Consider the following 24775-nt stretch of genomic DNA (forward strand, 5'->3'; position numbering starts at 1 on the left):
GCTCCATGCCAGTCCCAAGCCTGGATGGAGGAGAAGGGTTGGTTAGATGTGTGTCAACGAGCTGACAGTCAAACAACAATACGAATCAAATCTGATGCCAATACAACTAAATGTTAAAAGATGCTGGTTCACAGGTCACCCAGATAAACAAGGTCCGCGATACCAATCAAGCAATCGTGGTTGGATCATTAAGTTGGCTACCAAAAGAAAATTACACCTAACACGTAAGCTATCCATTAGAACATGGAACGTCCAAACACTATGGGCAACTGGAAAATTAGAGCTGCTTTGGAAGGAGATGGAGAGATACCAATGTGATATACTTGGACTGGCAGAGATGCATTGGATGGGAACAGGGGAACTATGAGGTTGCAAAGTCATTTGATCAGGAAACGAAATGAAACGAAGCATGAAGCAGGAGTTGGATTCCTTCTTAGCAAAACAGCTAGAAAAGCATTATTAGGATACAAACCAGTGAGTGCAAGAATGATGGTCGCACGATTCGAAGCAAATCCGTTCAACATCTCAGTAATTCAGGTGTATGCACCCACGTCACACAGTATGGAGGAAGAGATTGAGCTATTCTATAAAGACTTGACAAAGACGGTGGAGGAATACTGAGAAAGATATGTTGATCATCGGAGGAGATTGGAATGCGAAGGTTGGAACAGATAATGAAGGTTGGGAGAGAGTCACAGGAAGGTCTGGATATGGAGAAAGGAACGAACGAGGTGAGAAACTGTTAGAGTTTGCTACAGAGCATGAGATGGTGATCTGCAACACGAGATTCCAACAAAAGGACTGTAGGAAGTGGATGTGGCGATCGAATGATGGGAAGTCAAAGAACACGATAGATATGATTTTGATAAGAAGATGGATAACATCAGTGCCAAACTTTTCAAGGAGCGGATATAGACTCAGACCACAATCAAGATAAAACTCCAAAGAAAATGTAAGACACAGTTTAAGAAAAGAAGAGATGTGGCAAGGCTATGTGAGGAAGAAACAGGGAATGTATACAGAACAGCACTCAAAGAGAAGATTAAGAATATCACCACAGAGAAAGACCTAGATAAGAGAGTCACAGGAATAGCCATCGCTATGGAAGAGGCAATTGAACAGACTGTTCCAGAAGAAGAAAATCAATAAGAAGTGGACTACCCAGAAGACACTGAAGTTGGTTCAAGAGAAAAGAGTGTTGAAGATCAGAAGAGATGTTTCTGAGATAGCAGAATAGCAATATAGGATGAAATGCAATGAGGTGAGGAAAGCAGCCAGAAAGGATAAGGAGAAATTGTTAAAAGAGCAATGTGAGGATATCGAGAGGTATTATGGTGAATGTAAGACCAGGGAGGTATATAAGACAATTAGGAAAATTAATAGGAAATGGCAACTAAAGCAGATGTCGATCAAAGATGAGAATGAAGAAGTGCTCATGAACAGGGAGAAGATTGTGCAGCGATGGACGAAATATTGCACTGATCTATACAAAGTACAGTTGGACGTGAGTGTCTCACAAAGACTGATTGAAGAATTGAAAGAGATAGCTCCCCCAAGCATTGAGAGTGAGACTGATATTTCGAAGGAGGAAGTAGAAAAAGCAGCAAAACGACTAAAGAACAACAAGAGCTCTGGAAATGATAAGACCATGGGAGAGATGATCAAATACGACGAAGAAAGCATGATTCAAGAAATACAACAATTATGTAAGATAGCATGGAAAGAAGGGAAGGTGCCTAAGGAATGGACAAGATTTGTGCTAGTGACAATACCCAAAAAAGGAAGTACATCGGAGTGTAAGAACTACAGAATGATTGCCCTAACAAGCCATCTAGGTAAGATGCTGATGATGATACTGACTGAGAGATTAAAATCACAGATAGAAGAACATATAGCAGACGAGCAATCAGGGTTCAGAAAAGATAGAAGTACCATACAGCAGATATTGGCACTAAGACTGATAGCAGAAAAAGCTCGACGAAAGAACAAAAACGTATACACTTGCTTCGTCAAATTTCAAAAGGCATTTGACAGTATAGATCAGAAAGTGACTCGGACAGTGCTGGAGTCACACGGAGTGGATAGCAGGACTGATATGGTTGTTGAAAGATATTAATGATAATGCGGAGGCAGCGGTGAGAACATGAGGGGAGTTGGGAAGTTGGTTTCAAACAAGTAGAGGTACGAGAAGGCAATCCAATATCGTCAAGTATCTTCATCACACATCTGGAGAGAGCAATAGACAAGATCAAGGAAGAGGCAGAAGGTATATCTGTGCATGGGAAGAGAACTAACAACTTGAGGCTCGCAGATGATATAGTTATTGAGGAAGATGAGGAGAAGCTAGCGAAAACGGTGCAGGTGTTAAACAAAGAAGGGAGGCGGTACAGACTGATTATGAACATTGATAAAACAAAAACAATGGTATTTGGAGATAAGGAAATAGGAAGGAAGATCAGTGTCGATGGTATTGATCTAGAAAATGTAGAGAAGTTCACATATCTGGGGAGCAACATAACGTATGATCTAGACTTTAAGAAGGAAATAGCAACTAGAATAGCGAAAGCAAGAGCGAGTTTGAAGGTGATGGATAAGATCTGGAAAAGCATAGCAATTAGCTTAGGAATGAAGCTGGGGGTCTGAAAATGTGTATTCAGCAGCATGTTGTACAGATGTGAGACATGGGTAATAACAAAAGATTCAAAAAGAAGAATATTGGCGTTCGAAAGGAGTTATAGAAAGATTCTGAGAATAGGATGGATGCAGAAGGTCACCAATGAGGAATTTATATAGAAAGATGCAGCTGAAAGAGAACTTGCTGCAGAAGGTTATAAAACAGAAGCTACAACTATTTGGACATATTTGCAGAATGAAAGATGAACGAAAGATCAAGACCCTAGTATTTGGCATAATACATGGTTTGAATAGGAGAGGCAGACTTCACAGAGAATGGATGGATGATGTAGTAGATTGGTGCAGAGCTAGTCTACAGAAACTAAGCCACTCTGCACTGGATAGGGAAAGATGGAAGGAAATGCTGAGAGGTATCAGATACCAATGGGCGCTGAGCCCACTGTTATTGATGATGATGATGATGATGAAAGAGGATAACTAAAAAGTAGATAAAATAAGTCCAATTTTTAGTCATACATATGTGTATTTTATGCAAACGTCAATAAACAGTGATCACCATGAAATTACAAGAAAAAATATAATTAATTTAATGAGAAATTTGAGCTTGTTTGGATGAAATCAAAAGTTCAAACCTAGGTTTCAAACTGCTGAGGGCCACAATGTTTCTGATATGGTTTCCTGCGTACTATCTTCTTCCAAATCTGCAGTTTTATTCTTTATTTTCCACAAAGAATCAGTCCATTTTAAACCCTTTCAGTTGCAGTTATAAACACTAAACTAAAATTGTACAAATAGCAATTTTATCACTTACTTCAGATACCAGTCGTAATATTCCAGAGCCAGGCACCACCAGCACACTGCATCAACCCACTCCCCTCCTCCAAAGCCAGGCACCGCCAGTTTTGTGCTTTAACCAATCCCCCCCTCCAGAGCCAGGCACCCCCAGCCCTCCCTACCCCTTATTTCACCAAATTCCACCTCCTCCAGAGCCAGACACACACACACACACACACACACACGCTGTAATCCAATTCGGGTGACTCACTGAAGCACCACTGTCACCCCAACCATCGTTGCTGCCACGCACTTCTCCCTCCAAGAGCTAGAGAGGGACATGTATGCAGAGCAGCGCACAGCACTCTTCACAGCTCCAAGCATTTTACTGCTCAAAGAACCACATGAAGCTCTGGCACGTGTACTTGCCACAGACTTCTCTCGTGTACCCCTGAGGATACGTGTACTACACATTGAGAAACACTAGCATGGACTACTCTCGTGCTTACTGACAAGCATATGTTTACATGTATTTTAAGTACTTAATCGGGGCATTCCATAACTCAACTTTAGAAGAACATCTGAAGAAGAGGAAAGGTCTGCCTCTCTCCAGCCCAAACTCACAATCTCTGTACTAGCTGACAGACAATATGTAGCTGGATTCTCTCTCTTTCTTGTACATACACTACCAAGCAAAAGTAGCTTCCCAAATGAGAGCACTTCCAGAGTCAAAAAGTGCACCAGCTCAGCTTGACAGACAGTCCGTTAGGAGTCATCTCAGGGTCTCTAAGGGAACTCTGAAAAGCATTTAGATTTCCCCTGTAAAATATGCATTTACACAAAGCCATAATTAACAGGAGGTTGTGTCCCCATTTTTATCATAATATTTATATTATGGTATTGTCTGCTAACCCAAATCAAGGACCATGGCCCCACTGGAGTAACAGGGAGCATAGAAGAAAGTGCAGAATCAATGGTGGGAGAAACAAACTATTGGGAAATAGATATGAGAAGTTGGATTAGGGGTGTTGTCCCAACACTGAGAAAAAGAGTGAGGGGAAAGTCTGTGGAAGGTAAATCAAAAGTTTGGTTCAGAAAGCTGCAGAAGCAATGCTATGCACTACTGAAAAACACACTGCCAGCAAGCAGAGTGACTCTTGACTAATCATCTCTGAATTCACCAAGCCTCAGCCTGGCTCCTGTAAAAAAGTTAATGAGTTGTAGACTGGTTTTATATGATACACACCATCCATGTCCACTCAATCATTAGAGAAATGAGAATTCTAGTACACTAGTCATGTGACTGTGGGAGTAAAAGTCTCCCAAACCATTCCCTGAGTCCTACTATCCCAGTATCAAGCCCATCTTCATCCTCTCGTCTTCTTCTTCTTATTATTTTTATGATTATTAAAACAAAAATAGGATTTGCAGCAAAGAAGTTAATCCATTATAAAATCCCCAAACAGTGAAAAGTTTTGTAAAATAACACAAGGCTTGGGTCTAAAACTAGACCCACAGAACGGGTTGTTTACCCATAAATGGGAAATAAACAATGCTAGTAAGTGAACTAGAAATGCAGCACATTCTCTATAAATTGCTGTTGGTAATAGTCCTCATTCAGCTCCAGTCATTCCCATCATTTCCCTTAAGTTTTTGCCACCTCCTCCGATCCACTGAACACTCAGGAAAGCCCGCATCAGAAACAGAACCTTTTGAGTTCTTCTTCAGCCAGTGGGGAAAATTGTCCACCTACATTCAGATGTGCATTTTCATTCAGGGGAAAAGAGAAAAGTCATTTGCAATCAAGACAGACATGGCACTGGTAATGCTGTAAAAGTGAAACAAAGTTTAATTTGAAATAAAATGAATGTAAAACAAAATAAAATGCTGAGGGACAAAAAAAAACTATCCAGAAATCTACAAGATTCTACTTTGCTGTAGTTATGAGCCATGTTATTCTTAGTGTCATAGTTTCCGTCAGTGGCTGTTGTCCTAGAGATAGCTGGATTTCAGTGTTTGAGTGTGTGGCACTCTCGGACCCTTTGGGGCTGGGGGGGGCAGGTTTACAAGATTTCATAGCAGCACAGCAAATGCATAGCAAAATTCTCAAACAAATATATCTTTAATTGGATCGTCCCCAGGCCTCCTGCTTTGTGAAATTTGTGTATTTTGCCAAACTAAGACCACCGAGGCAAAAAACACCTTGATTGTTTGGCAAAGGTCCCTCACCCCAGACATAAATAATAACATCACGAGAGACTTCGCCCTGTGCAGGTGTGATGCAGCTGAGAATTAAGACACAGCCGCGACTCCCATGCCAGCTAAAGCAAGGGGTTCCGGGCATTGAGAGGTTAAAAGTGGCTACCTGGATGGAGACCGCTTCCCTGCGCCCCTCTGTTGCTGCTAGGTGCGGAGAGGAGTCTCCGAGGACGGGGGGAGAGGGGAAAGGCGGGGCAGACACTGCTACTGGTGGGGACGGGGCAGAGACTCCTCCTGCGCCGGACACAGGAGCCGCTCCTTCCGCCCAGCACAGCGCTCAGCATTGCTGCGGCTGCCAGCCCGAGCCTCAGAGACACTGCGGGCCAGGGTGCGGGACAAACGCACTGCGAGAGGGAGCGAGCGGTGCCCGAACTTGGGAGCAAGGCGCGGAGGAGGAGCATTAGCGACATCCAATGCGACTCGGGCCCTGCCTACCCCAGTGCCTGCGAAAAAGGTACCCGGCCCTTCGTGCTGCGCAGGCGCAAGGGCCCACCGCTTTCCCTCTCCTCCGGCCTCCCGGTGCGAAAAGTCTCCCACCCTTTTGCGTTTGCGCAGGTGGCGTTCTGAGTGTCGCCCGCTTTCTCTCCGCCCGTGAAAATATTCCCTGCTGTGTGTGGCACGCAGGCGCGAAGCTAAACGTCACGTGGGTCTCGCCTTCGGAGTGCGAAAGTAATCCCACCTTTCCTTGGGCTGGTAGGGAGTTAGGATGGGAGATGCCTTCAGGCACAGTCAGCAGAGGTGGGAAAAATCCGCCAAAAGTTACTTGAGTAAAATTGCAGCTGCTTTCACTTCCGCATACTTGAATACAATCAAGATGGGAGCTGCATGTGTGTCCTTTTACTCAGGTAGTTTTCCAGACGGACACTGCTGACTTGTATTTAAGCACATGCCCCCTCCCCCATGCTCGCCCCAGCAGCTGTACTTTTACTCAAGTACTATTTTGAGTACTTTTTCCACCTCTGGTTATCAGACTTTGTTTCACTGTGGTTTATGGCTTTATAGTTCTTGGGGTGGTGGGAATTTAGATGTCTTCTAGCACATTTTCTGCTTTGTATTCCCCCTCTGCTAAATCCCCAGACTGAGCACTGCTCCTTCACACTAAACCTGGAGTGGCACAAATTTTGTCCCTGTGCAGTTTTGTTTTGCCTGGTTCAATAAATAGCTGGGAAGAATCTCTCTTGTACTCATTTACTGTCTGTTTAAAAAAAAAAAAGCCTAGACTTGGCATGTTCATCCAATGCATCTTTGTACAGTATCCATCGTGAGGTTATCAAAGTGTCCTTTACAACAGGTACTCACAAATGTTTTATACTTTCCCACCATCAAGAAAGGAAACTGATGATCATTGTCTCAGACAGGGGTCAGCAATCTACCAAAATCTGACCTTTTGATGTCTCTGTATGGGCTGAGTGACAGCAATACTTTTTAAAGTCACTAATAGTCCTACTTACAACAGCTTCATTAATAAATAAATAAAGATGCAGAGCTTTACTATTTAGGTGGTGGTTGGTAGGATTAGCTGGGTTTTTTGTTAATCTATAGGCAGCATGACTCTGATCAAGCTCCCAGCTGCAGGGGGGAGGAGGGGCAGGGCTGAGCTCTCGCCTTGTGTGCCAATGAAAATCAGTTTGCATGCAACTCTTGGCACCTGTCCCAGGGGCTGCTGACCCCTAGTCTAAGATGTGTTCCCAAAGAAAGGTAGGACAAGTGTTCCACTCATTGCATTTAATCAGCCTAAATAAAGACATACCTTTCTCTGGAAAAAGTAAGTCTACTGCCTTTAACTCTAGCATACCTTTGTCAAGCAACTTTCAGGGCTTCTTGTATAAAGTGGAAAACCAATTTTTTTTTTTACTGTTACTTGTACTTTTGTACATTTCAGAGGCACTGAGGTACTACCATGATGAAATCATATCAATGCATTGGTAGACACATAGATAGGTAGGTAAACCTACCACAGAAATATTTTGTTGGAAACAGTTTGAAGTGTTCAAGAAATGAAGCAACCAGCCATAAGTTAAATAGACCTCTTTCACATGGAGCAGAGTTTAAACTTCATAGAGGCTTTTGTTTGGCTTCAAGCGATTTTCTACGAAGTTGGTCAATAAAGTGCACCACTTTGTTGCTTGCATATATAATTTTTTGGCATAATTATTTTTTAGAAATGAAAAACAAATTAACTTCAAGCAGCAAATTTTAACAGAAACAATAGGTAAAAAAAAAAGTTATAGCTCTCTCACGCTGAAGCATAATCTGGGATATGCATGGGTGTGAAGGTTGACCTACACAAGACCTGTTAAAAACTTTGAAGCCCTCATTCTCTACCCTTGGAAGGTTTATATAGAGGATCCACAATTCTCCATTAATTTAAACCTAAATTAAAGGGACACCATAACCCTGAAATAAAGTTAGTCCTAGTTGGGGGTAAGCTTACATGACATTTGTGGTCCCATCTAACTCGATGGTTCTATGAGTCTATGCTGACATAATTAAGCTGACTGAAGCTGGCCAACAGAATTATGGGGCCGCTAGGTAAGGTGGGGGAAGAGGGGACCCAGCTCCATGCTGCCTGAAAGGGTGGGGCTGGGGGTAACAAACCCCCCATGCAGCAGGGACAGCGCCTCTCCCCACGCCCTGAACTTAGTACTGCCTAGAGCAGACTACTGCTGCTCCTGCAGCAATTTAAGGGGCCTGAGGCAATTGAGCCCATCTATGCCCCTGCCCAACACTGGCAGGCCTGAGCTTAACCCTCACTGAAGATCATGATAGCTCAACATGTATCAGAGAGGTAGCCTTGTTAGTCTGTATCTTCAAGAACAACAAGAAGTCTTGTGGCACCTTATAGGCTAACAGATATTTTTGGAGCATAAGCTTTCATGGGCAAAGACCTGCTTCATCATCTGACAAAGCAGATCTTTGCTCAGGAAAGCTTATGCTCTAAAATATCTGTTAGTCTACAAGGTGCCACAGGACTTCTTGTTGTTCTCCATAGCTCAACAAGATATTTTGACATAGCTACTGCCTCTTGGGGGTGGATAATTACCTACACTACTGGGAGAACTCCTCCCTTCAGTGTAAGCATTGTTTACACTGAAATGCTTCAGCAGCAGATCTATAGCATTTAAAGTGTAGACAGGCCCTGAATCTGCAGAGCCTGAAACAATGGCTGTGTGGGCAAACAGCCCTACTCAACTCAGTGGGACAGTTCACACCTCAGAGGCTAACTCAGATTCCCAATTATAATTTAAATATCAATACTGTTGACTATTTTGTTAATCAAAGCTTATCTGAAAGGACAAGGATAAATACTTATAAAGACTGGGTTTCCCTGGAGAGACTATCGCCTAAAAAAAAATAAAAAAGCTGATCTGTGGAGCTAAAAGGACAGAGAGGAGGGTACCTGAGACTCAGTAAGGCACAGTGACCAGAGAGCAAGTGTGGAAAAACTGGGATGGGATAGCCATAGGTGCCTATATAAGACAAATTCCCAAATATCAGGCCAATCAGAGCAGAGAGGGGTCGTGCCTGGGAGCCACAGGGATGCTGCACCAGGTAAGCAGCCCTCCAGCCATTGCCCAGACCCCACACTCCCACCCTGCTCCTGCACACGCCTCCTACCCCAACTTTCATTCCCACCCTGCTCCTGCACTCATGCTCCTGCCCAGACCTCCATACTGCTCCTGCAACCCCCTTCTTCACAGACCTGCACCCCACTCTTACCCAGACACAACTTCCTCCTCCCCCCGCATTCCAACCTACTCCTGTACCCCCTCCCACCCAGATCCACAATCACTTCTGCCTGTTATCTCTTTCCTCTATGGGTTGAATCTCTCTAATCCAGAACTGTATCATCCAGCAGCATCCATAATGCAGCATGACTTTACTTAACCAGAAGACCACTTATCATGGGTGTGGCCAAGTTTTCCATGGTCCCATAAAGTTTCTTTACAGCCACTGGACCTGGCTCTCAGTATTTTGTGCTGTTATTTTATCTGCAATATACCTCTAAATGTCTTTTAAGACCCCAGCAGGCAATGAAAGTGTTGGTAATGTGCTAGCTAGACAATGCTGAGTTCCCATGGTCTGGCAAATTCTCTTGTCTGGCAGCCTCAGATGACAGGTGAAAGAGGGTCAACCTGTATAGACCACCCCGGCATTACACTTATATGTGTTTTATTAAATGCTACTGTTGCCACCTGAGATGGCAGTGAGGTAGTTTGTGGCCGGTGCGCAAAGCTAATTCATCACACCAAGAGTAGCAGAAGAATCTTTATTTGGCATGCCAAGTAAGGCGCAGGGGGATCTCTCCTCAAAGCCTGCATGCCCAGCGTCTGGGTGATAGCACATATATACAGCTGTTCCGTGACAGTCACTCCCCACACAGGTAATACACTCTGCCTTCCCATTACACAATATCCTCGTACTACGCAGGCACGGGGGTCTCTGGGGGTCCTCTGGTGGTCGTTTTAGACACGAGACCCAGGCCCCAAAATTCAAAGGTTACCCTCAGTTACATCTTGTTTGTTTCACAGCACTGAAGCGAAGCCGGATATGGGCTGTACATTCCGTCTTCTTGTTCTACTCACTTAACTCCCTCTTCTCCGGTTACACTACTGTTGAGTTAAAGGCAGAAGGGGAACTAGCTTTCATCCTCCATTCACTCATACCCTCCAGCACTCATACACTTACACAGGCAAATTCATGCAGGTGAAGAGGTAGATAGGGACAGTGAAGAAAGCCAAGGCCAAGCAGGTGCAGTGTCTGCCTGAAGTTATGAATGCTGGCTGGTAAGCTGATTGTTTGATCCACTTGTCCGCTTGCTCCCTTGTCTGTGTAATACTCAGGAGGAGTCAGTACCATCCTCTGTCCTGCCTCCTGAGCCAGCTGAGACTAGCTCCTGCACAGTGGTGACAGCAAGGACTCCTATAGCTTTGCATCCATCTTTTTATATGTTTCATTCCATAGCTCTTGTCCTGTGCCACTGCCCCAGGAGACTGTCTGACCGTGAGTCATCAGCTAACAGCAGATGGGATTTTGATTTTCTCTTGATTGGGGCTTCCTTCTCTTTCTTGTGTGGGTTCTTTTGCAAAGCTCAGCTCCTCTCTGGCCATCAAGGAGCTTCTGGCAGCTGGTTGTCCAGGCAGGCTGACTTCAAGGACTGATTCCATTGCACGTACACCCACATTCACAATTTCCTTACTTACACAAAGGAACACTCACTTCAGAGAAAGCAAATTCTTTTATAAAGGAACAGCCAGGATTTCTTAAAGACTCATGATATCTATGAACAATTTTTACTAACTTACAATACTTAATATAGACCTAGCAGCTGATACAAAACAGAGCTTATGAAACAACATATCCAATAATGCTACAAATATAACACAAATATACTGTTACAAAGCTTAAGGGTCATACAGCCAACGACCCTTGCAAAGCTTACAGAAAGTTACGGGACGTACATCAGCATTCTACTGGACTGAGTGCAGGCTGTAACACTGCCCAGAGGCCCCCACACCCAGACCGCTTCTCCCCGCAAACCGTCACCCTCTGCCTGCTCCTGCATCCCACTCCCAGTCAGAGTGCCCAACCCGAGACTGCTCCTGCACCCTCCCAGACCCGTGCCCAATCCCCAGCCAGCTCCTCCTCATCCTCAGTCCTGACTCCTGCAACCCCCATATTCCCACCTCTTGCCCTGAGCCCCCACCTCCTGCCCTTAGCTTTCACACACTTCCCAACCTCCTGCCTTGTGCCCCCTACACTTAAACTTCTTACAGGTACTCTGGTATCACCACCCCCAAGCTCCTGCCTTGAGGAGTCCCTCCACGGGGGGTTGCCATATGGCAATACCTCTAAGACATTTAAGCTATTTGTTTTCACCTCTGCCCTCCCCCAGGAGAAAGCAACCCCGAAGAGCCAGAGGCACTGAACTGCCAGCACGAGCGGAACCAAGCGCCCCTTGCGGAGCCCCTGGAGGTACTTTGGCCTGGTGCTCTGTGCCTCCTTCCCCTCAGCCTCCCCGGAACCTCTGAGTCCGGAACCTCCTGGTCGCGGCACGGAGCGCGACGGCCCCCAGCGAGCCGCGTCCCGGCACGCCGCGCGCGCGCGAGCACGCAGTGCGCCGCCGCCGTCTCTCTGGCCGGCGGTTGGGAGGGGCTGTTGCGCAGTTACCGTTTCTCGGCTCGGTCGGGCTGTGAGGCCGCCACCGCGGGACCATGCACCGGCAGAGCTTCCGCCCCCCCACCCCGCCGTACCCGGGCGGGGGGCCCTGGGGCGGCGGGTTTCGGAGCCCTCCCTCCGGCGGCGGGGGCCCGTTGCCACCCTCCCCGCGCGGCTACGGGAGCCCCCACCACACGCCGCCCTACGGTCACCGGCCTCGGCCCTACTCGCCCCGAGGCCACAACTTCCACGGCGGCGGCGGCGGCGGGCGGTTCGGGAGCCCGTCTCCTGGGGGTCAGAGCCCGCGCCGGCCGCACAGCGCCAGCCCCAGGTTCTCGGCTCCCTACGGCACCACCTGCCCGGCCGCGGCCCAGCAGCGTCCGCCGCACCACCCGCAGCAATACAAGTCCTCGCCGGGGGGCTACCAGAGACACTACCAGGTATGGGAGGGGGAGCTGCCCTGCACAGCGCCTGGCGCTGCTGTATTCCTTGGCGCGTCGGCTGCTGTGCGTGTGTGGGAAGGAAATTAATGGATAATTGAAACACGCAACTGCCCCCCACCCTCGCGATTTCCACCCCTTTTCCTAAGTTTCCTCTTCGGGTACCATGAAAAGAGGGATAGTCTATTTTGTAATACAGAGTGAAATCACCCCACTCTCCCCGCACACACAGGCCGTACTAGAGAGAGGCTAGCGACTGATTCACATAGCCGACGCCTTCCCTGTTTTCTGAGAGGGAGGCACACTGACGCAAAGCAAGATCCCCTTCCAGGCCTTTGGGGACTGGGAGAGAGACAAGAACCCCAGGAGTATTCTCTCTCCCTGACCTAGCATGGTGCTGTGGTAAGAAAGTGGCATGGAAGCTCAGACCTGTTCCTCCTTATGTTATCTCTTTTTTCTTAATTTTACGGAGTTTGTTTTTGTTTGTTTAAGATCCTGGTGTCCAATACATCAGCCACCTGTGGCTATTTGGCCAGTTGAGTGTGCTTGGTTGGCTTGAACAATAAATATATATTTTAAGAAGAATGTGGCTAATGCGCAATAGAAGTAGTCGCTATAATGGTTATTGCCTCAGAACTGGTTGGATGCCATGAATTTAAGATTTGAGATGGATTTGAATATCTGTAACTTTGGCCAAGACCTTTTACTCAAGGAGTTGATTCAAGTGGGAGATTGGGTACAGACAGGTGGGATGCTGCTGAAATGACAAGCTAATTTCAAAGCTGAAAAAGGAACTTTTAAAACAAGTTTTGAGGGGTTAAGTTTCCAATTTTAAAGTGGTGAATTACTATACTAATTGAATTGTAGCTAGTTTCTGTATGGGGATAATAAAGTAATGCCTGTGGGCATGGAATATTTCTTTACTACTACTGTCAGTAGTAATTAACTTGAATTTTGATTTTTAAAAAGAGATGGGGGGTACAGAACTCAAATTATCAGAATGTGCACACACTATAGAAATGTCATGGTCATCCCAATAGCTGATATGTAGGTATAGAGAACTTTTAAGTCAAACACTGGTTTACTATTGTTTTAAAAACAGCAAGAAGTCCTGTGGTATCTTACAGACTAATATATATTTTGGAGCATAAGCTTTCGTGGGCAAAGAGCCGCTTCCTCAGATGCAGAAGTGAGTCTTTGCCAACGAAAGCTTATGCTCCAATATGTGTGTTAGTCTGTAAGGTGCCACAAGACATCTTGTTGTTTATGAAGATGCAGACTAACTCATCTACCTCTCTATTATTTTAAAATAACTTAATCACTTAAAAATGATTATTAAAGCCATTCAAAATACAATTCCCAGCAACTATAGAAATATGTATTGGTTTTTAGCTTAGTTTAAAAAAAAACTTAATAGTGCCTGAAAAATTGTGCATGGGCCTTCATGCTAAATCACTCTGCTTTTGCCTTTTTAAAGTGTCTTTTGGCATGGGACTGTGCTTACAGCATTGGACGTTATGGCTAGTTGTTGAATTTGGTAAAATTGTTGTTGGTCAAGTTATTTTGTTCACAGTGTTTTCTTTGTGCAAGTAAATGAATAAAAGATGGAAATTTGCATTGGAGAGAGGGGCTGACATCTACAAGGTGCCGAGGAGACAGTTAATGATTTTAGACTTAAGTCTGGTAGATAAGAACAATAACGAAGTTTAACTATACTTTGAGTTGCACAAGTACATAATACATAACTAGGCACAGGAAAGAAGTTGTATTTTGGCAGTCTTGATTCTGTCCCTACAACTCTGGGCTTGTCTACATCTTTTTCTTTCCCAGAAAAATCTTCTAAAAAAAAATTCTCTCATCAAGCAGGATAATTTGAGATAAGAGGGGTTTTTTTCCCTCAAAATAATTACTCTGGCTCTGGGAATCTCTTTTGCTGACCTGCCCCTACCCCCTTTCAAGGTCAAAAAGGAACGCAAGTGAACAAAACACAGCTATTATCAGCTTATCTAAAGGCTCCCTTTGCAGTGCTATGTTGTGAACTGTGGAGGTAAATGAGAACTTTCCATTTCATAATGCTGTGGCTGTGTGAACGTGATTTTCCAGCATAACTTATTTACACATTAAAACATCAAAATAAGCAATTTTGAAAAAAAATATGCAGTGTAGACATAGCCTTTGTGCAAGCTGCCAGTTGAGTGACAAATTGAGTGCTTCTAGGGGCTGGAAAAAAGTATTTACTCTGTCCAACTTTTAGTGACAGGGTTGCAGCACGGCATAGACAGTGTAAGGCTGCTGCTTCACTGCTGTTGTTCCATCAGAGGGGTCATGGTTCTGAGGCAATTTTAAGCAGGCTAATGAGGTGCTGACGTGCATATTCAGTGCCTCATTGTCACAATGACAGCCACGAGAACAAACATCGAATTTCAGATCTACAGTGAAGATGGGGGAAGCTTTGAAAATAAGTGCCCTGCTTCGACACTCCCTTACTAGATTGGAGTAAGGGAATGTCAAAGTGGGGTGCTTATTTCAAAGCTGCCCCCATGTTCACTGTAGATCTGAAATTCGATGTTTGTTCTCGTGGTTGTCATTGTGCCAATGAGGTGCTGAATATGCATGTCAGCACCTCATTAGCCTGCTTTGAATTGCCTCATTACCATTCCTCCCACCCCCATGACAGAACAATGGTAGTGTAGCAGCAGCCCAATAGATGAGAGATAGGGAAGTTAAGGGATGAGGCTTACCAGTTACAGTTAACTGGTGGAGGCTGAAGCAGCTCCCTGTCTGCCACGGGCAGGGGGCTGCTCCAGCCCTGCAACGCCTGTCACGGGTGAGGGATGCTCCAGCTCAAGCGTGGCAGGCCCAGCCTGGGGACACCATGGGCAGGGGCTCTCCATCCCAGCCATAGCAGCCCTGGTCCATGGCAGCCCCAAGAGCACCGTGAGCAGGGGGCACTCCAGCCTGGCCAGAGCAGCTCCTGTCTGTGGCAGGCCCAGCCTGGGTCATCCTTCATTTCCACAGAGGGGAGAGAGGCACTCCAGCCTAGCTGGAGCAGCCTCCCTCCACTGGAAGGGGCCTCCTTCCTCCACCATTCAATCAGTTAACAAATTAAACTGAATTATATAGCCCTAATTTGAACTATGCATTTGGGAAACTATTTCATAATAACCTCTAGAAAAAATGACTCCAAGCAGTGCCATAACATGTCCTAGACGAATACTGAACAGTTTGATCCCACTGTTTGCTCAAAAGTTCAAGTTTCCATTGGAAAGAGGATTCTATTTCTCTGTCCTGTAAACGCATCATTGCTGTCTCTGACTTAGTTTTCTGCCGTAAATATTCCTACTTCCACTAACACCTTATTGTGTTAACTTGATTAAACATTTGGATGTAGTCACTAGTAAGACTTTTGAATACAGAGATTCTGTCATCAGGTAAATGTCCCATTGTGGACAGTAGTGGTAACCCCAATTCCTTCATTAATTGAGAATGCAAAAATGTGAAGATGGGACAACCAATTTCAGTGTTATTACAGGAAGTGCCAAATCTGGTGAAATAGTATCATGTTTTGCAAGCAGCTGAAAACCCTGAGCACCTCTGAGATGGCAAATCAGGAAACTGAGTGGAAATTAGGAAGGGGAGTGACTCTGGTTCTCTTTCTAGGCATTATAACTACATTTAAAATTGTATTAAACCGTGTGAGCTAGAGAGCGTTTGCTTGCATAGACAGTCTCACACTTTCTATTCAAAGGACAATTGATGCAAGAATAGATTCACTCCAAGACAGGCAGTACTGGATAGTGTTACCCACGAGGATGGTGCTATGAAACGTCTTCTTTTTCCCCACGCTCTCTCAGTAATAAAGAATTAACGTTAATTGTGTTTGGAGGTACTTGTCAGGGTAAATATATTAAGATCTGAACATCTACGTACATAGTTATTTCAGAACAGTGATTTGTAATTAATATGTGGATGCTCTTATTCCAGAATGAATGGTTTATTCCAAATTAGTTTAATTCAGATGATACTTTTATTCCAAAACAGTGTCAACACATGGAGTTAGTTAAACTGATTCTTTAACGTCACACCCCACCTTATTACAGATTGAGTCTCATATCTAGATGTGCGGGTTAGAATTTTAAATACATTTTTCCAGGGCAATGTCTAGATTAGCCCCGAACTTCGAAGGGGGCATGGTAATTAGGGTGTCAGGAGATTACTAATGAAGTGCTGTGGTGCACATGCAGCACTTCATTAGCCTAAATCTAGCCCGTGGCAACTTCAAAGTGTGAAACTTCGAAGTGCAGGCTTGCGTGTAACTGCAGGTCAGCTGCAGGTACTTCAAAGTTTCCTTGCTAAATCAAGGTCCGTTTACTCCTTGAGCTGCAGCTACACACAAGCTGGCGCTTCGAAGTTTTACGCTTTGAAGTTGCTGTCGGGGAGATTTAGCTTAATGAAGTGCTTCATATGTACCGCCGCACTTCATTAGTAATCTCCTGACACTTTAATTACCATCCCCCCTCGAAGCTCAGTGTTCGTCTAGACACAGCCCAGGGCAGCCATCCCTTCAAAATATATGTACTGCAAATCCAATTATTTAAGAAATTTTGAGTTTGAATAAATTGTCTTCTGAATGCTGTGGTTTATAGGCAGAATATTGCAAAAAGAATTTAAAAAATCCTTGATGTAGCGACTGGGAGCTACTAAATTAGATGACAGCATTTGAGAAAAGTGAAGCATCTCTTTGAGCAGTCTTCTGAAGTCTAGAAATACCCAGTTTTGCTCTTTAATATGCATGCTTAATGAGTGTCTCTAATATCGGTCTTTTTTGCTAGTTTTTATTGACTTGGTCCAGGAAACACTTATAAACCTACTAATGTCTTATGGCGGGCTTTATGAAATTTAATTAACAGCTATTCTTTTATGTATTTGTATGTTTCTTAATTTTTCTTATGACTTGGGGCGCTGATACAAAAATTGTGACATCACTGATATTCTACTTCTCCATCTGTCAGATCCTAGTCATATCCACATAATTTAATTGTGATTACATGGATTGGTAAAGAACGGTGTGAAAAAATTTTTGATGTTCTTCATGGTGATTTCTGCATATTCCCATTTATGGAATGTGCTCCCAGTGCCATCAAACATCAAGTACACGCTGGAAAATTGCCTATTGGGAACACTCCTTTGCAGCACCTGATTTTTTTTTTTTTTTTTAAGAATTGAGGTTTTGGGAGGATGGATGTCCCCAACATTCCCAGTTCCTCCTATGTGGGTAGATGTAGGGATTATTTACTTCTTCCCCTACTGAAGTGGCCTGGGGGACTAGTGGGGTGAGACTGCAGTGCTGGCAGCAGTGATATTCTCCCTCCTTCCCCCACCCACCAGCTGTGGTAGAGGAAGCAAAATGACATGGCCCCAGCTTGCTCTGGTCATCCAGCTCTGTTGTTGGGGGAAAGCAGGCAGGACAGCCCTGCACTCTCCAGTAGGGAGTGGAGTGATATGGCTGGGGGAGCAAAGCAAGCTGGCGTTGTGTCACTCCACTTCCCCTGCTACTGTCAGTGAGTGAGGGGTGGTGGGGTATGGATCAGACCCCTGCTGCGAATGCCAGGTCCCCTTCTCTGCTAGTCTTCCTGGCAGCTGCTGTCTGGCCCTTTGCCCTTCCTGCTTGCTGCGTTTGGGGAGCCTGTGATCCCTTGTGCCCCCATACACATTGCCCCTGTCTGTATGGAAGGAAAACTTTTTGCTGTCTAGTATCTTTTAGATACGTAATTTCTGTGCCACTGTTAATCTTCATAGACCAGTGGCATGCAATAAGAATTCGAAGATTGCCACTTTGTGGTTGTCATCCTTCCATATTCACCACAGGCTACCCCTGCTCTAAATAAATACCCTCTCTCTCCCCCAGAGCCAGCACCCCCACTTCCCCACCATTCTAAATGAATGCCGGTGACTCACTGAAGCAGCCACTGGGGCCACCAGAATGGCCAGGGCTGCTGCTGCCAGAGCTGCTGTGGCCTCTGGGGGCACTGGGGCTGCCATGTGCCTCTCCCACCAATCAGTGGAGCATGTGCACAGAGCAGGCAGACAGCACTCCCTTCATGTGGCTCTAGAAGGAGCCACATTTAAAGACTGTTACAGCCGTATGCGGCTCCTGAGCCACAATTAACACACCACAGTGTCCTGTTTACTGCAAGTGGTTAACATATTGGGCACCGTGGTCATACCTGAGCAGCATGTCTTGTTCCAAGTTCTTCCGCCAAATTGGAGCTTAAAATCTTGGTGGTGGTTGTGTGAAGGGCCTTGGACTGGGTGCGGGGGAGGGGTCTGTAACCAAAATAGTGACGAGCCATTTGTCGAAATTCAATTACAAAATCAATATTTTAAGAGCCACAATGCATGTGAATACAAGACAGTTGTAAATAAATAATGTCAAACTGTACTTTCTGTAACCATGTTTTAATAACAGCGCACACGCAATGATTTGCACCAGTTAGAAAGTTTGTTACTTTCACCCCTGGATTGGTGAGCATATAAGGACAAGGAAAATGCAGTACCTGGCGATAGGCTCATGAACAGGAAGGAGCAATGTTCTCATCAACCTTCCATGCCACCTGCCATTCCCAGGCTGATCCTCCCACCCCCGACCCAGAAACCCACCCCCATCTCTAGGATTTACCCACCTCAGCCCCCAAACTTGCCCCTCCATTGCCAGGCTTAACCCCTCTCAGCCCCAAACCCTGTCCCCCTGCACCCTCAGGATTAACCCGCCTCACCTGATGAGCTCATACAGCTGTGCCTGCTGCCATTGCTCCTCTGCTGCCTCCTTCTCTTCAGCGAGACTGTGCAGCTCTAGGAGGGGCAGACACAGGCAGCCCTTCCCCTAGCTTTCCTGTAGGCTTAGTACTTGCCCAACCTGCAGCTCAGGCAGCTCCCTGTCTTGCCATATCTGAAGTAATGGTACTCAATTTAATTCGTTTAACAGCTGGATCCCTCCCGACATCCTGTTAAATACCCTGCCAGCTGTTAAACCAATTAAATTGAATTCCATTATTTCAGCAGTGGTAGGTCAGGGAGCCCCAAGAGGAGTCAGTGACAGCAGCAGTATCCATAGCCACAAATGACTCCTTGAAGAGCCTCAGGTTGATGACTCCTGGGCTAGATATACACAAAAAGCCACTAACCTTACAGAGGAAATTGTGAACTTAACAATGACCTCAGACTGTCAAATGTACATAGAAAACAAATTTGGAGTTTTTCTAAACTGAGAAATCTCTTATCTTCAGTATAGTTCAGTATGGTTATGTACTTGCAGCGGTAATAAGTGAGCATAATTAAGATGATGTACCTTTAATGTAACTTGTCTGCACTTTGACAACATTTAATTTTCAAAAGCACCAACAGACATCTAAGTAGTCTCTCGTAAGCAGTTTGTGCTGCACTTAATTCACAGTTTTATGTAGTAACAATAGAAGAAGGGAATCTTCTATGTAGAAATTAAAAACAATCAGTTTAACGTAAATATGTTCCCTGCTATAAGATTGTTGGGTCAACTGTTTGTGTCTGCTTTGTACAGCATAGATAAAACCCTCTGCCCTTAATTTTTTGTAGTGTCTATATTTTGCTGTTTTGGCATAGCTCTTTCCCAACCTTAATCTGGCTTTTTTTTCAGTTTTTCATTTAGACATATTTTAGGCCTGTGTAGCCTATTAAAATAGTCTCAGTAGTTTCTTTCTACAGTTATATATCAGTGTAAAGTGGCACATCACTGTTCCCAAGAAAAAATTGTGATGAACCTTGATATACAAACTAAACTCTTCTGAGGAAGATAATGTTCTTTACCTGATGGTTTTCTTCCAAAGGGATCACCCAGGACATCTACTCCATTTGGTACAGCGCATGGCAGAGAGAAAAGAGTGTCTAATGATGTGGAAAACTATTACAGACCTTCAATGCTTGAGGACCCATGGGCTGGCCTAGAGCCAGTTTCTGTTACAGACATAAACCAACAATACAGCAGTGAGCAAACAACATATACTGGTAAAAAAGGGAGGTATTTCAGTTAACATTTCTAAAAGTTAAATAACTTCATCTGTCAGGAAAACTTTGGGACAGAATCTTTACACTTGACTTACACAAAATGAACAATAATCAAGACCCTAGCTAATGCTTTTATTTGAACAAATGTCCACCTTTTTATCTGACTTTTTTTACTGCATGGGATATTTTTATGTATGGGGAGGGAAAAGTAGTAATGGGGTAAGATACACTTCTGGATATATGGAAGTGCCTACCAGCTTTGAAGAACAAAGTGTTCTTCAATCACCAGCGATTAATTTGTCTGTTAAAGCAGGTTTCCATATAATTACTTCTTCCATGCCAGATTGTTAAGATAACTTTTATTGTTAATGCCTTTAGGAAGCGATTTTTTTTTGTTTTGTTTGAGTTTTTAGAATGAAGCATTGAAATAGAGAAAACAAAAACATTTGTACATCCTTGTTTTGTAATGTAAAAAAAATTTTTAGGACTTTTTTGTTAAGGTGTGCTTGTCAAAAGTAATCAGTGAAATTAGTCATGTTTTGTAAATATGATTGTATGCTGTAGTTAAACTTTGATTTTGTGCACAATTTTCTGTTACTTCTAGTGTAAAATAAGAGAAAAACGAATTTTAGCCATCTCAGGAAGCAAATGTATTTGGAAATTTTAGTTTGTTATACCATCTCTTGAATGATAAACATCCATAATTAAGTTTGGGTTGGGTTTTTTGTTTGATTCTTTGGTTGCATTTTAAAGAATCCACATGTGGAAACAAAATAAGAATGTGTAGATTATAGCAAGCAAATCTTTCTTCTTGTCAAGCAAAGGTTAACCTGCACATAATCATTAGGTAATTAAATGAATATAAAGATATCATCTTATTCAAATTTTTAGAGCAGTTTAGGTCTGGTGATAAATCAGACTTGGTTTGTATGATTAGATATTTGAGTTCAGTACATACCATAACAATTCACTCTTAAATTGTCCATTAGCATTTATAACTCGCCTGGTGAGTTTCTTTATCCAGTATTAATATCTCTGCCTACAAGAGCTTTTTTACCATTTTTTTGTCTCATGATTGGTAATTTTGTTAAAAGTTATGTGAAACCTTTTAAGGGCTTTTCTATGTATGAAGTTATCCCTAATAACTCTCTGTGGGTTCTCTTATTTCTGGAATAAATAGGGGATAGCACCATGTGTAGACAGGTTCTTACTATGACTTTTTATGCATGTAGTATTGTCTGAAAAATTCAAGAAATTTGAGACAATGGTTGGAAATATCAGTATTTATTTTAGGTATGCTGGATTTTAAATCTAGATTATGGGTGAGATCTTACTAAAGTAAAGGAAGTGTGAGGTCCATTTTAAACTGTAACACTTAATTTGGGTGCTTCATTACAATTTCAGAAAAATGACCTTTGTTAGTTCTAAGATTCACATGCCTAGTAATTTTTATGTGCATCCACTTGCACCTGTTTGCATTATAACCCTGGGTGTCTGCTGAGGGCACTATTCAATTCACCATGCTAAGTTGTAGCCCCTAAATAATGGGAGTTTTTCTTGAGTGAGGAATGTGATATAACCCTTAAATGTTTGCAGAATTTTTCCATGCTGTCTGCTTGATGTCAAGAATACTTAAATTCTTGGCTCAGAAATCAGAATTGGTTCTTGGTTGACAGGCAGCTATTGGTGATATATTATTATATTAAGCTTGTTTTTATTCACAGTGCACACCAGCAGGACTGAAATGACTTGAAATAAACTGTGGAAAGATTTATAGAACTTAAAAAAGCAATGCTTAATATTTTACTTTTCATGATGAGTACATTTAATTATTTTATCTGAGAGCGGTTGTAAAGCTCAAAGGAAAAGCTATGGGTGCTTGACTGAGTCAACTTTCATTTGGTATTCTATATGTAATTCACTGCAGTTTCTTTTTAATAACATGCTGTATGCTCTTGGGAAACCAATTTGGTGGTATTTGATACGCTTCAGAGACTCAAATTATAAATGTTCCCAGTTACAGACATGAGAAGAAACTGGGTTTGGGAAGGGAAAGGATTCGGAACAGAAGAGACTGTAAGAGGTGGGACTACTTTACAATAGCCCAACATCAGTGGCATTGCACTATGTAAAGATACATTTGTTTCATGTTGGCTTTACGTTTCACTCAGCTACCTCTGGATTTGTGTGTCAGACTTCAGAGAAAGTAGATGCTCTTCCAGAAAAAGAAACTTTCAGGAAAACACCTTGCTGTATTGTTAAACTAATACAGGCCTTCAGTACCATCTGTTACACTGCTGTTCCTGTGCATATCAGGATTTGATCCTACATTTATGTTATAGTACATCAAATGCCTGACTCCAGTAATTCAGCCAAGAATCAGAAGGAATATAAATGCAAACATAGTCTTTTGCTAAGCTCTTCCAATTCCAGCAAGCCCTTACAGTGCGTATAGTTTGGTCGTCTTAGTTTACAATAAACTCAGTGTGTCGAAATGTCATTATTAAATAGCTGTGACTAAAATGCATGAATTCTTGTTCGCAGCTGTAAATATAATTAAAGTCAATTTTAAGCTTTAAGTTATTTTCTAGAGCTTGAAAACACTTGTTTCCTCACATTTTGCCATTTTTCCATATGGCAAACATCCCTTCTCATACCTGCTTCCAGTGGAGCTGGAATACACGACATCCTCATTTGTTTGTGTGATACCACTCAGAAGGGCTTTGGGAATAGTATTTGATAGGGGAAACATGGGTGCATCATCTCATTGTGAGCTCTGTAAAAATGGTGCCTATGCTCTTGCTGAGGAGAGGATTCGTCCTTTAAGGGAAAAATGAGGATATGGGGAATATTTTGTTATCTGCCCAACTTCAGACGTTTTAAGGTAAGTTTTATGTTTTTAAATACATTTTATGTTGAATTGATGATAAACGTATCTACCGTGCTGTGTTTGTTCTCAGTCCTTTGTTCAGGGAATTCCTTTTAACTCAGTTTTCAAGTCTTTGTGTAATTCCAAAGTAGTGCAGTTACTTTTGACAAGTTTTGATTCAAATACCTAATTTGACTTACCAATATTCACTGTTTTATCTCATGAAAGTACATTTGTTACTGTTCTCACTAGCAAATGTGGCAGACCCTCAGCTGATATATCTCCTTTCAACTGAGGAGAATTTCAAGCAACTTACCAACTGAGGATCTGTCCCAAAGTACATGTGTTCTTACCTATTGTGAAGGTAGTTCAGGTTTAGATTTAAGGAGAAGAGAGGCTTTGTTTTAGAATATTCTTTGCTTGTCAACTATTTTGAGTTACATTTTATTTTTAATAAATTTGGATTAAAACAGCACCCAGAATGTTAAAGTAGTTTCCAGTGTTAAATGAAATTAATTTCATGTTCATTGTGAGATCACCTGAAAGTGGTTATTTAATTTACTCTTCCGTTTGTCAAATTGTACTTGTTTAAATATGGATAAGCAATCAAATATTACCTATATGGTCTGTGGTATTTCAACTTAGCACTTATTTTAAATGTTGACAGTGTGCAAAGGGAAAAAAACATGGGCAGCAGTATGAAGGCACCTATCTGCAGCACAACTTGGAGCACCTATCTGATCTTATTCATTTCTTTTGTTAAAAAGATATGTAGAAGGAAATGAGAAGGAGAACTTCTTGTTGGTTACAATTTTGAGAGATGAATACTCAGAACGTGGGTAACTGAAGATGCCCTCCCCAGCAAATAAAATTTAACAGTAGCAATTGTTCTGTATTAGACATGACTGCCTCAAATCAAATTAAGCTGACTTATTGTTCTTCAAAGGTGTATCTAAGAGAGTCCAGTTTGGCTTTTTCTTAACTCCCGCACTTCCAGACATGCTGCCTTTGGCCATGGATGTGTCCTCTGTATTATAAAGAATCATTTTTTGGCTTTTATGGCCATTTGTTTTTCTCATGTATAATTCACACACATTGTCCCTGTGTTACACGTGCTGCTGCTTCTTTTCGAAAGGGGCATGTTAATGAGCGGGTTCAAAAGATGCTTCTCTGATCGGGAAGAAGGGCTTTCAAAAAACTGCGGGGGGCCTTTCAGAAGGTCCAGTCTCCACAGGCGGTGCGTGATTTGAAAAGCCACACTTTCAAATCGCTGCAGCCACCATTATGCGAATGAGGCACTGCATATTCATTGCGGTGCCTCATTAGCATCTTTCGAACCCGCTCATTAACATGCCCCTTTCGAAAGGAAGGGGCACGTGTAGACCCAGCCTGTTACTTTTAGTTAGGCCAGGACTACTGAGTGTATTTAAAAAAAAAAAAAAAAAACACACTAAGGAAGGAAAATCAAACTACAGCAACATTCATGCCGAATATAATTCTTCAGTCCACTCCCAGAATAAAAATCTGCATGAGCTTGCTTTCAATTTAACAGTATTTTTGCCCTTAGTGTACACAAAATAGAAAATATTTCATTGCCTGT

At 43.2% G+C, this 24775-nt stretch overlaps 2 protein-coding genes across 4 annotated transcripts in view; one reads left to right on the top strand and one right to left on the bottom strand.

Annotated features, from left to right (window-relative positions):
* SUGCT (succinyl-CoA:glutarate-CoA transferase) overlaps positions 1-5995 on the bottom strand; it is a 536399-nt gene extending 530404 nt beyond the window's left edge. For all 3 annotated transcript variants that reach the window (XM_074986040.1, XM_074986041.1, XM_074986039.1), the window contains exon 1: positions 5774-5995. In XM_074986040.1, coding sequence (XP_074842141.1) covers positions 5774-5951 — 178 coding nt within the window. In that variant the 5' untranslated portion in view covers positions 5952-5995. The remainder of the gene's footprint in view (positions 1-5773) is intronic.
* A 5766-nt stretch (positions 5996-11761) lies between these two features.
* On the top strand, positions 11762-22980 carry MPLKIP (M-phase specific PLK1 interacting protein). The gene is made up of 2 exons (XM_074988085.1): positions 11762-12266; positions 20129-22980. The coding sequence occupies exons 1-2, from the start codon at positions 11883-11885 to the stop codon at positions 20330-20332; spliced, it is 588 nt and encodes a 195-aa protein (XP_074844186.1). The 5' UTR covers positions 11762-11882; the 3' UTR covers positions 20333-22980.
* The last annotated feature ends 1795 nt before the right edge of the window (positions 22981-24775 follow it).

Source organism: Carettochelys insculpta, chromosome 2 (genome assembly GCF_033958435.1).
Source record: "Carettochelys insculpta isolate YL-2023 chromosome 2, ASM3395843v1, whole genome shotgun sequence".
Classification (NCBI taxonomy): domain Eukaryota; kingdom Metazoa; phylum Chordata; order Testudines; family Carettochelyidae; genus Carettochelys; species Carettochelys insculpta.